Source organism: Artemia sp. Qi Xiang Cuo, chromosome 15 (assembly GCF_049724085.1).
Source record: "Artemia sp. Qi Xiang Cuo chromosome 15, ASM4972408v1, whole genome shotgun sequence".
Classification (NCBI taxonomy): Eukaryota; Metazoa; Arthropoda; class Branchiopoda; order Anostraca; family Artemiidae; genus Artemia; species Artemia sp. Qi Xiang Cuo.
The window spans coordinates 31,243,772-31,256,605 of NC_142808.1; the positions used below are offsets into that span (position 1 = coordinate 31,243,772).

General features: G+C 33.4%; 1 protein-coding gene across 1 annotated transcript in view; it reads right to left on the reverse strand.

Annotated features, from left to right (window-relative positions):
- Nucleotides 1-4,246: 4,246 nt before the first annotated feature.
- ebi (transducin beta like ebi) overlaps nucleotides 4,247-12,834 on the reverse strand; it is a 43,532-nt gene continuing 34,944 nt past the window's right edge. The window contains exons 7-8 of the mRNA XM_089101712.1: nucleotides 11,086-11,253; nucleotides 4,247-4,570 (exon numbers count right to left, since the gene is read on the reverse strand). Of these exons, the coding sequence (XP_088957838.1) occupies nucleotides 4,358-4,570; nucleotides 11,086-11,253 (381 nt within the window). The 3' untranslated portion in view covers nucleotides 4,247-4,357. The remainder of the gene's footprint in view (nucleotides 4,571-11,085; nucleotides 11,254-12,834) is intronic.

The following is a 12,834-nucleotide window of genomic DNA, read 5'->3' on the forward strand; positions in this document are numbered from 1 at the left end:
GTAGAAAAACTGAAGAATACCTCAAAAGCACTCCTAATATTAACGAATACTAAAACTATCACAGGCAGCATAATATCGCTGCATAAGTAAAACGTGAAATGGGCGCAATTTATTTTTTATTTATTTGTTGTTTTTTTTTTTCACCAAGGCACTTCGTATTGAAGAAGTTGTGACCAAAAATATTGGAGGGTAACTAGTCCCTCTGCCATGGCCTTTTTTCTACCAAGACATCTCATCGAAATTTTGAGATATTCGTTTGATTCAGCATAGTTGAGAGGTCCGATAACTATGTCTTTGGGAATGACAAGACTCCTCACAGCCACATGGAAGGGCTGTAGGCTATGCAAATTGCCCATTGTCCACATATAGTATTTGTTATTGTATGTTATAGTATTGGAAATATACGGAAGTTTTCTTTAGGGGGATCTATTTTTCACGGGGAGAATTTAACTTGAGGGAGTTTCCGGTGGGAATTTTACACGGAGGGAGGGAAGGGGATTTCCTTGGATGATTTGAAAATGGTCAAAAATTAAATAAAAGAAACAAGTTTATCAACTGAAATCAACAAGCAACATTAAAACTTATAACCAGCAGAAATTGTTCCGTATATGAGAGGGGTACCTCTTCCTCAAGCCTCGCTCTTTACGCTAAGGTTTGACTTTTGGCCACGATTTTTTAAGAAAGATTGCTCGAAAAAAGAGCTGTTGAATTTGAATGAGAACTATTTGAAAATGTCTTAAGATTTTAGCGTAAAGACAGAGTTTTGAGGAAGGGGTAGCCTTCCTCATATACGGAATAATTTCTGCTCACTTTGTTTTAAAGCTGGTCCATACTTTCAGCTGAAAAGCTTATTCATTTATTTTTTAATCTCACTAAAAATGAACATTAAGACGCGTTAGGATAAAATTTTGTTCCAAAAATAGCAAATATTTAATTAATACAAAGTTAATTCAGCATTAGAATTCAGGATAACAACGAATCTGCACATTTAATTCGGAAATAAAACATTTGTTTTGAAATTCAAGGAATAATAATTAAGTTTAATTGAAGTTTCAAAAATTATGAAAATTTTCATGAGCTAGTAGCTTTTAATGAGCAGCTTTAAAATTACTAATAAAAAAGTTCACATTTTATTGGCTATAAACCTCTACAACAGAGTTCTCCGGTTAGCCAATTTCGATGGTGTAATTTCTATCTAAATCACCTGCTCTTTGAAGGATGTCCTTCACCTTTTTCTTTGAAAACGAGATAAATTTTCTCAGGCTCGTAGCTTTTGGTGGGTATCATTAAACTCGACGAGTTTTATATATTTACGATTGCTATAAAAAACTACTTCTATGAGTCCAGATACTGCAACTAAAAATCCATTGAGTTTTGGTTACTATTAGTACGAGTCAGTCTTTAGCTACAGTTCCAACCGTTTAATAACAAACAATTATAATAAAAAATAATAATAATAAAAAATAATAAAAAACGTTTAATATATAAAAAACAATTAATGGATTTAATTTTTAATGCTACAAAGATATTTTTAGCAATAAGAGAAAAGCTATCACACTGCTGCACTATATTCAGGCTTAGTTCAATTGAAGATAGATTAAAGAACAATCTCTACTCCCCACCCAGAGCCTCGTTTATATTTATTTGAAGGCTCATGGGGAGTGGGAAAATTTGTTGATAATTTTCTTTAAGGATCAGTCACACCCTCCTCCTATACCTAGAGAATGACCTACTAGCCCTCCTACATAGTAGCTGATGTGCAATGTACATTGCTATGCATAATTTCTATTAAATTAAGTAATTCAAATTAGTTAATGGAACTTTATAAACTAAATGTCTATATTAACCTAATTCATACTGACTAAATGATTTCTTCGGAGCAAAGGGTGCGATCACGTGGGATTGCTGCATCTGAAAATAGTAAGCTCAATATACAAGTTTTCGATAATTTTAAATCAGTTTAAAATCTCATAATCGCTCTGCATCAGGCAGACCCTGATATAGTTGCCCTCTTTGTAGCGAATTTGAAGTTTTGTGCCATGAAATGGGAGAAAACGTCTCTCTACTGTGACGCACTTTTCAGCTTCTGAAAGGTTAATTTCCATTAGGATGAGTGTTCTTTGATTTTCTAGGATTATTGGCTAGATACGTTCACGCAAGTAGAAAAAAGCAAATAAACAAGTGAACAAAGTAGAAACAAAGTAGAAACAAGCAAGTAGAAACAAAGCAAATAGTGATTTTCTTCTCGAAAAAAGGAGCAATAGTCCATGTTTTTGTAAATAGGGATTTAACAACTATACCATGGAATTCTCTGATATGCCAATAATGTAATTTTCATCAAGATAATTAGGCCCCTTGATGAAGAATTTTACAGATTTAGAAATATCAGAAAAATTATGTTTTTAAAGCATTTATGTTAAAAAATCCTTTCTTAAAGTGGCATGCTATTAGCCCCGATTTGCTTTGCCATACAGTTTCAAAGTTTGACAGTTATAAAGCTAAAGAGCCTAAAAACTATATAATTGTAAATACTCGCTTGTCCAACATCATCCTTTCCCGAGTGCAATAAATTGTTATATCTTATAATACGTCTGTTTCAACTCGATCTGATATCGAAATGCTATTGTTGTTAAATGCCTAAAAGAGTGTATTTCAATTCCCGCAGAATCTTCCACAGGAGGAATTTTTTGTGAGGGGGATTTTCGCACGAAAATTTTCCCTGGGGGGATTTCTCGGCATGACAAAAAAAACGGAGAGATTATTCCGTATATATGCGAGCTGCCCTCTCCTCTACCCCTCGCTCGTAAATATTTTAGTGGTTAACACAAAATTTTAATCGGATGGGTTTGGAAGTAAAAGGGTGTGGGGGTTAGATTAGCCTACAATCACTTATGATTATTATAAATGAGTACTAGAAGCTTCAATTTCCAATGAAGTGAGCCCTTCCACAACTCTTTCATACTAAGTGCCTTGGTGAAAATAAAATATACATTACGTCACTTAGCCCTTTTTTAGGAAGCGCTACTGCTCTGCCTAGAAAAAATAAGTTTGTTTATAGAATGATTATTACAAAGAGAAACGCCGAAAACGATATTGTTTGAGCAATAAAGGATACCGTAATTTAATGCCTGTATATTGGGATATAAGCATTCGAAATTTTAGCCAAACGTACCTTTCCCATGGTGGATGTGGGTTTTTTAATAGGTATCATGTTTCACGCGAATGATAAAATAGGTTCAGAAACTAGAGTCAGAAAATAGAAAGTGGCACTATCCCATTATTAAAATTTGCGCCTTTTTTTCCAGATTGAGAATGTGAAACTTATTTTTGAGCAAGTTTAGATCATTCTCTAAGAAAACGTGGGAGTAATACCATAAATCAGACTTGCTGAATAGATATGCCAGTAGTTTATGAATCCAACTATATAAGTATCTTGTCATGTACTGCAGTGCAATGTACTGCTGTAGTCTTGTTGTAACATCACGTTTTTCACAGGAAATATTAACCTCAAGTACCGGTATCAATGAAAGTTGTTTCTGCTTAATACAGAGTGCAAGGCCGTATCCGGGGAGGGGATAGGGAGTTTGGACCCCCTCCCCTCCGAAATGCCTGTCCGACTCGTAAAAACATAACAAAAAGAATATAAACGAATTTTTGATGCGTTTTTTAAAGTTTTTTTTTTTTTAAACCCCCCCCCCCAAAAAAAAAAACAACTTCAGTAACCCCCCTCCCCCGAAAAAAATTCTGGATAAGGCCCTGACAGAGTGTCTCAAGCTTCTGTATTGAAGTGGCAAGCTAAGAGAAAATAAAAGATATAGAGAGGCAAAGAGAAAGAAAGCGAGTTTTTTGGACTATTGTTTTTATACGATCAGCGCTAGAAGAAAAATGTGGAATTTCACATTTTTGTAGATTGCGGGTTACACTCCTGCTGTAGGGTTATTTGATGTGCTGATTTTGGTAGCATAAGTTCCATCAGGATCACCCCCCCCCTTGTAGGGTTTGCTAACTATCACAGGCTAGTAGCCAGTGGTGTAAATTGGTGGAAGGTAGGCTGCTAAAAAAAAATCAAATTAGTTTTTCTCCTTTTCAATATCGGTCCCGAATTTCAAAATGAAAATGTTACTAACACGTGTAGCCTATAAGAGACACTGAATTTAGTCGTAATTGTTGGACACATTGACTTTCAAGACACCCTGCACAATTCAATTACCTTTGCATTTTTTAATGCTGCTTGTAGAATACTGCTATCAATAAATATCTTAAAAAATACAATTTATTCAGTTCAAAAAGTAAGAAATCAAGAAGTCAAATTAAAAGAGTTCATGGATCGATGAAACAAATCACCATTAACTAAAGTTTATTTCCTGAGATCCAGGACAAATACACTACCATCTGAAGCACTGGCCCCTACTTTATCTCCTCTTGAATTCCAGCACACTTCAAATATACCTCCTGTACCTTTATAAGAATGAAGTAGCTGTCCACTTTGTGTAGACCAAATATGCACACATTTATCAAAACTACCAGATGCCAAAAACTTCCCATCAGGAGAAAAGGCTACACTGTACACCTGAAAAAAAACTTATATAAGACCTTTGGGATGGCGAAGTTAATTTTTTCAGGGAGGGGGGGCAAGACTGAAGCTCCTTCCCTACCTAATATGTTTTGCTTCAACTATCTATCTTGTCACTTGAAAAATATAACCACATGCTGCTTAGTTCAAAAGTTGGAGTTTGTCTTTTAATTAAATTAAATGAAAGAAGTAAATACCAGCTCCAAAGCTTAAAACACATGTAGTTAATCGTGTATTTGAAGCATTCCCCCTCCCCCCCCCGAAAAAATGCTTTTTGTGCTAAGTTAGCATAAAACACTCAACAAACACTATAGGCCTACTAATGCATCACTGAAATCATTTTTGAATTAAGCAAATATACCCAGTTAATAATTGCAAGCGTTTATTTATCAATTGCCTTTCAAAACACTAAAATTTAAAATATTATTATTTATAGCAAATGCGCATTCAGAAGCCTTTCCATTATATAGACACTGAGAAAAAAAGCCTTCAGTCTGTTGCTCTTTCGTAAGACATGTGGTCTGTAAGTCTTGGGGATAGGAGTAAACTTTGGTGTTAAGGTGGGGAGGACCCAACCGCCCTCAAATATAATGTAGTCAAACTCAGAAGGAACCGAACTTGCTATGGAATACAAAAAAAAACGCAATTTCTCTGATGGAAATAAGTTTAAAATTGAAGCAAAATTATCGCTTCCAAGTCTATGCAAAATATGTCTTTAAAATTGCCACTAAAAAACTGACAACTAACGTTTCCCTATATCGGTGGGATTATGCATAACTAGAGCTTTACAAAAAAAAAATAGCATAAAACCCATGTAGAAAGAAAAAAGAAGAACATAGGGGCTGAATAGTCATCACGAGCAGCCTGCAAAAATAGCAGATTAGTCTATAAGGCTGTCAATATTCCGTTGTCAGCCACGGTATCAATAACTTTCATTACACAATTTATAATTTCTCTTAAAACCTCAAGCAAAAAAAAAAAAATTTATAACCAAAATGTCCTTAATCAGTATACAAACATATATATATATATATATGTATATATATATATATATATATATATATATATATATATATATATATATATATATATATATATATATATATATATATATATATATATATATATATATATATATATATATATATATATATATATATATATATATATATATATATATATATATATATATATATATATATATATATATATATATATATTATATATATATATATATATATATATATATATATATATATATATATATATATATATATATATATATATATTTTTTTGGTTTAACCAGTGGTAATATCAATAGCTGGTAATACAGACTTTAAACTATAGATGCACACATTAGTAATGCACGAAATGAGGAACTGTAAAACCAGAATATAAACTCTTAGAAACCCAGTTATTTATGTTTATAATACGGGGAACTCCAAGTTGCGATACAAATTTCCGAAGTTCCTCGCCAAAGACATCCGATCAAATTTTGTTAATATCCATTTTGTCCAGCATAATTGAAAGGTTCAATAACTACGCCTCTGGGGAGGATATTACCCCCACAGCCCCTAGGACAAGGTTGTGACATATAGTTGCAACATTCAGAGAATGTTTGGGGGTAAGGGATATTGAACTGAATCAAAACACACTATGTGCATGCAGGTTGTCAAAAGGGAGTATCGTCAATAGCATGGGAACAGCTTAGGGTATTAAGTTGAAAAACTGAATGAATTTTGAGGGGGATGTTTAACTAACCAAAAGGTACTGTGTGCATATTAATCAAGCCCGTCTCCAGGATTTTGTTCGAGGGGGGGGGGGGAGGGTAAACAAAATTTTTTAAAGTGTATCAAAATTTGTTTATTTGCATTTCCATTACAGTTTGTAGAGTTGGATAAAAATTTCAGTGGGGGGTCAAACCCCTAACCCCCATGAATGCGTCCTTGACAATAATACTGCTACTACTATTACTAGTATTACTATTCTTCAGGGAATGTTGAGGGGATGTTGAATTAAATCAAAACACACTGTATGCATGTAGGCTATCAAAAGGGCATATCATGAATATTTTAGGATATGCTTAGAACATTAAGTTGAAACTATCATAGCATGTGGAGGGGGAGTTGAACTATCTAAAAATTATTAGGTTAATACTACTATTGCTACTTCAGCTACCGCTACTACTATCACTACAACTGCTCCTACAACTACAAATACAACTACCACTATGACTCATACTATTTCTAAGGGTAAGGATATTAAGGTAAAACTTCCATGGAATGGTGAGGGCAAAGTTGAACTAAACCAAAACACACTATGTGCTTGCAGTTTTTCAAAAGTGCGTATCAGCAATATCTCAGGAACGGCTTAAATTAATAAGTTGACACTTTCAGTGCATTTTGAGGTAGATGTTGAACTAAATCAGAACATATACTTGCCACAATGACTGTGACTACTTGTAACTGCAACTGCGAGTACTTATGACTGCTACTATTACTATTATTATTTAATTAAATCAAAAGAGTTTAAGTGCATTCAGGTTGTAAAAATGGCACAGATGGATATCTGGAATGGGATGGGTTATTAAGTTTACACTTTCCGGAAAAGTTGAGAGGAATGTAAAACTAAATCAGAAGAAACCATGTGTATCTAGATTCTCAAAAGGGCGTCTGCGCAATATCCCAGGAAAAACTAAAGGTATTACGTTGAAACTCCAGAGCATGTTGCGGGGATTTTTAACTAAATCAAAAGATACAATATGCATCCAATTTTATCAAAGACACATCTGTGATGTTTTAGGAGCGGCAAATGGAAGGAGAACTATCAGGTCATGTTGAGTGAGAATTGAACTAAATCGAAACACACTATGTGCATCTATGGTTGTCAATAGGGTGTGTCTGCGCTATTTCAGCAAAGATTAAGGGAACTAGGTTGAAACTTTCAGGACATGTGGAGGAGGATGGTTGTTTAATATTTGTCTATACTCAAGGTTCTAACATGATAGGGGGTTAGAATTCCCTCAGTCCTATAGAACCCCAAATTTTATGCAGATTTTCAACCTATCTATTTGAATATTATTCCGGTAGCTATCCATCAAAAGCACTATTCTACAACTATTATTAAGGATCATTGAACAATTTTGTCCAGCATATAAACAGTAAGCCAAAACCTGGATTCTTAGAGAAAAAACAAAAAAATCCAAAGTATTCTTTGGATTCAAACTTTTCTTAACGAATGAAAAGGGTTATTTCAATTAAAAAACAGCAGAAATTAGTATAAAAAAAAAATTCGACAAAACAAGCTTTCCAAGAAAAGCAGAGCTGTGTTAAACCAAAGATCAGCAGAAGTAAAGTCAAATAACATTTCAACCGCAAAACGACCATAAATAACTCAATAAGTAGATGAATCCAAAACGAACAAAAATTACAATAAATCAAGTCAAAATTAAAACGATCAGAAACTACCACAAAGAGGAGTAGGACCAACATCTTCTATAATTTGCACTTTACTGAAAACAAAATACATTTTAAACGTTTTCTCTTTTATGACTGTAATAAATTCAAAATTGTTGAGAGTTTCAGGAATGAATACCAGTATAATACTAAAATGTCAATCCACATTTATTTGTTCTTTTCAGTAATCATGGTTATGATGGTTTTTATGTCATGAGAAATGAAAAAAGCTCGAAATAAAAAAAAATCACTAAAATACAAATTACGTGCATTCAGTCAATTGCAATTCTTTTCATTTCGTCTTGCATAGTCAGTGCGGTTTAGAAATTTAGCATTAGTTAGTCCGGTTTTACAAAGACGCTCTTTTTCTACCCAGGAATAAGGAACAAGCTGAATAGCTTGGGAAAATATGGTACGAAAATAAAGTAATGAAATTGATACGCACTGATTAATGCGACAGCAAAGGACAGTAATATCTTTTTGATTGGACCGTTAAAACGATTACTTAAATTCTTTACTGATGAAAAAGTGCATTACACCTCAATCCAAATGAATTAAATTATTTTTTTACCCATATGTACCTGCATTCAGCACTTAGACTCCAAACTCTTCTCATTGAGAAAAAAGTGGTGATCGAAAATTTCGTGCCAAAAACCACTCGCAGGCTAAGTGAACGCTCTACTTTCTTAATTTGCAGATCTGTCTCATTGTTTCAAGATAAGGTTAATATCAAGTTTTTGTATCATATGGTAAAGCCTGGTTCGTTTATGTATTCAATCGTGCTTACATTTATTTCAGCTATTCTTCTGAATAATACCTTTCATAATGGGGACGAGTCAGCTTTCGAACCCTTTCCATTCGTGAAATACCATCCAAAAGAGGCATTTTAGATATCATACGGCTCTCAAAGATTGGCTTTCATATGAATTCTTATTCGTCCCTACGACGTTCAGAAGAGATCTGATCAAGTTTATATTCCTTTCAATAAATTGACTATCTCTCAATTTTCTGTCTACAACCATCTGTTTTATAAGATGAACCGAGATAAAAAAGAATAAACCAAGTATTACACATGCAAAAATGTGATTTTCTTTCTTGTCCAAGATTGGAGAGTGTAAATATCTGGTTAGAATTGTCCATCAATAGCAGTTTTATTAGTGTACTTTCCAGTCTTCTTATCCACTCCATTCCAAAAATGGCACACAAAAGTGGAACTTTTCGACACCATATAACGCTCAAACGTCGTGCTATGAGTGTAAATTTACCAAAAACACATGGCAATTAAAATTACTTTTCGTGTAAGCTATTATTCACCTACCTACGATTACCATTCTACACGGTAACCCAGGGGGAAGGAGAGGAGACACGTTAGTGACAATCATGCCAAAAACGATTTCCTTTTCAACATGGGTAACTGCAAACATCATGGGCATGGGCATTGCGGGTTTTCAATAATGGCAATTTCAATTGTACACATCCTTTTTCCACTTAACTTTTCCACTTTAGAATTTTTGTTTTCACCAGATCTATAAGAGCAATCTACCGTCGATGGAACTTGGACCCATGATTTTCTGCACACTAGACTGGTACTCTCGCACGGACCTCATTTTAACCAAGAAGTTCAAGATCCTACCAATAGAGACTACACAGCATTCCCGCGTTCTGCTGGTTACCGCTTGAACATCACGTTTCTAGGGGTTTCACGTTCTTTCAGAATTCTTTACAACAATAGTTAGAAATCCTGTTACAAATCATAAGTTATTTTCGTTGTTAGAAATCATAAGTTATGTTGGAAATAGTTAGAAACTAGAATAGTTAGAACAATAGTTAGAAATTCTGTTAGAAATCATAATTTATGTTTTTTGTTAGAAATCATAAGTTATGTCAGAAATAGTTAAAAATCATTAGTTAAAAACTAGAATAGTTATAACAATAGTTAGAAATAGTTAGAAATCCTGTTAGAAATCATAATTTATGTTTGTTGTTAGAAATCATAAGTTATATAAATCATAAGTTATATTAGAAATAGTTAGAAATCATTAGTTAGAAACTAGAATAGCTAGGACAATAGTTAGAAATCATAAGTTATGTTCGTTGTTAGAAATCATAAGGTATGTTAGAAATAGTTAGCATAGTTAGAAATAGTTAGAAATCATGTTAGAAATCCTGAATACTGTCAGAATACTGTTCGGTTGAGTTTCGGTCAGAATATATTTTTGAATTAGCGTCAATTCTTAAAAATTGTCTCTAGGCAATCAATACAAATACGTCTTTTCAAGATTCAGATACAATGGGCCATGGTTCACTCTTTACTCGGCTGCAGCTAGTGTTGCAACCATGATGAAGGAACCAGACAAACAACGAACAGAAATTACAATAAATAATGACCTAAGACCTAAAGCGAGCATAAAATATCGTGATTAACAAGAGGATGCCCTCCCACCCTAAAAGATAAACTGTAATTTATGATTAATTGAAAACTACAGTAATTACTTCTAAAATATTACTAATCAATGTTCCTAAAAATTTATTTGTCAATAGACTTTCTAAACATATGAAAAGAATGAAATTCAAAAGGAAAAAACATTTATAGAAATCAGTGTCATATAAAAAAATTAAACTAAATCGATTGTCACAATCATCTCAAGGGAAATAGATTTCCCCCTGGAAATCGGGCTAGCATTTTTATTCTGATATGTTACACAAAAAACCTCACTTACTTTCGACTTCTATTGTAAGGAAGATATAATTTTAACTTCCCTATAATTGCAACTATTGTATCTTTCCTAAAATGCAAATTGTCATTCCTTGCATAATCTTGATTTCAACATACGAAGTGTGTATGAAACGGCCGCTAAAATGTTTATCTTCTTTTTTGCAAATAAAAGATAAAATTTGATCCAAGTTATAGTAAGCTAGAATCAAGAATTGCCACAATTATAAACAGGGGATTTTTCTTTATTTAAACATGAAATGATAATTTGGAACTTAGGGGGAAATACAGTGAGGGTTAAATCAGGTCTAGATTATGTCGAGAATGGTAAGAGATAGACTCACTGGTTCAGTGTGCTTTGTTAAAGTGTGGATGCAGGAGCCCTTCTCGACGTCCCATAGACGGACAGTTGAATCAAAAGACGCTGACGCCAGAAGCAGATTCATGTTCGGGTTATTTGTTCCAGGACCTGTAGGAGACCATTTAATTGTATATATTTCTTTGCTGTGAGCCTGAAAATATAATTCATACAGGTTTAAAGGCAACAAATCTTTTTCAAGGAGTACGCTTTTCGCTTAATTTCTTCATTAGACTGGGCCTATTTTGGTAAATGGAAGATTCTCACTATACGGAATGCTAATATGATTTCCAGAGCTTTTTTTTATTAAAGGAAAATGCAATCATCACTAGCTGCCACTTCTAAATTTAACGTACGTTTTATATTAGGAGATATACACTTAAATTTCTTTTATTTATAATCTCTACAATGAAGGACAAAACAGGAAGCACGGTCCAGATATCCTTGTCTGAAAATCCACAAAAATATCATTGATGGTTTAACCAATCTAGCAAAAAAAACAGTACTATAAAAGTTATTATCCCCTTCAAACGGAAAATGGCAAAAGCTACTGTGACCTTTTTTAGTTGCTGATGTGGGTGTGACGAAATGCGCTTTTAGGAGGGCACGTTTCCCGTCTGAATTTTTCCTCAGCGTTTTGACATACACATTGCGATGTCTGCCAGACTAATTCTGAACTATATTTGGGAATAAGCTTTTTATGAAACTTTTTAAAAAACTAAGTTTTTCTGATTGGAGTAAAGAATGAAGCAGATACTTAATACTAACAAAAAATATTGTTTTGCGGCCATAATAACATATATCAGAGCCTTTCAGAGGGGGGGGGCAACCAAGACAAGCAATCTCGGATGCCTTGGCGGAGGTTTACCACTTTGATAAAAATTTTCACTTCGATTCGACTTTTTTTTTGCTTATATTTGAGTAGGGAGGGGGCGTTGTAATTATTTTTCCCGGGCGCCACCAGCTCTAGGATCAGATCTGCATCAACCTATATAACTAGTACATATAAACAAACTGATGGCATTTCCCTGTTTGTAGAATATGTCAATATTTAGATTTTTTTACACCAGTATCCTGTTGGAGGTTAGGCTTACACAGAACCCAACACTTTTCAAAAAAATTATAATCAACCATCGGAGCATTATTTTTATTTTCAGAATAAAAAAAAATGTTTCTCCATATTTTAAAATGCATTTAAAATTCAAGAAACACTTTTTTTTCATATAATCTAGACCAGAGGTTCCCAAACTTTTTTTCTCATAGACCACCTTAAAAATTTTACTGGTTTCGGTGGACCCCCTTCAGCTACATTTCTACCATATTTCCCAAACCCGACAAAAATGTGAAAATTAGATCTACCAATAGAAATTGGATTTGTGGCTGATTTCCAACCACGAATTAATAGTTTTCGAGAAAAAAGTGAGAATTGATTGGTTGATTAATAAACTGATTGTGCAGTGAGTGTTTGTCAAAATGTAAGACTGACCAATAAAAAAATTGTGTCCGTTCAACTTAATTATTTTTACTTAATTCTATTTAAAAATAATCGGAATGAGAAAAAAAGTATACTTTCTTGTATTTATTCAAAAATTTAATCATTACATTTTTAATTAAAAACGTAAAATAGGTTCTACATGTCTATAATAACAATCACAAAATAGTCATATGCTAATGGGAAGGATGTACTTGATGAACTGACAGCAAATTATCAATATTAGGGTTCAATTTGGTTAGG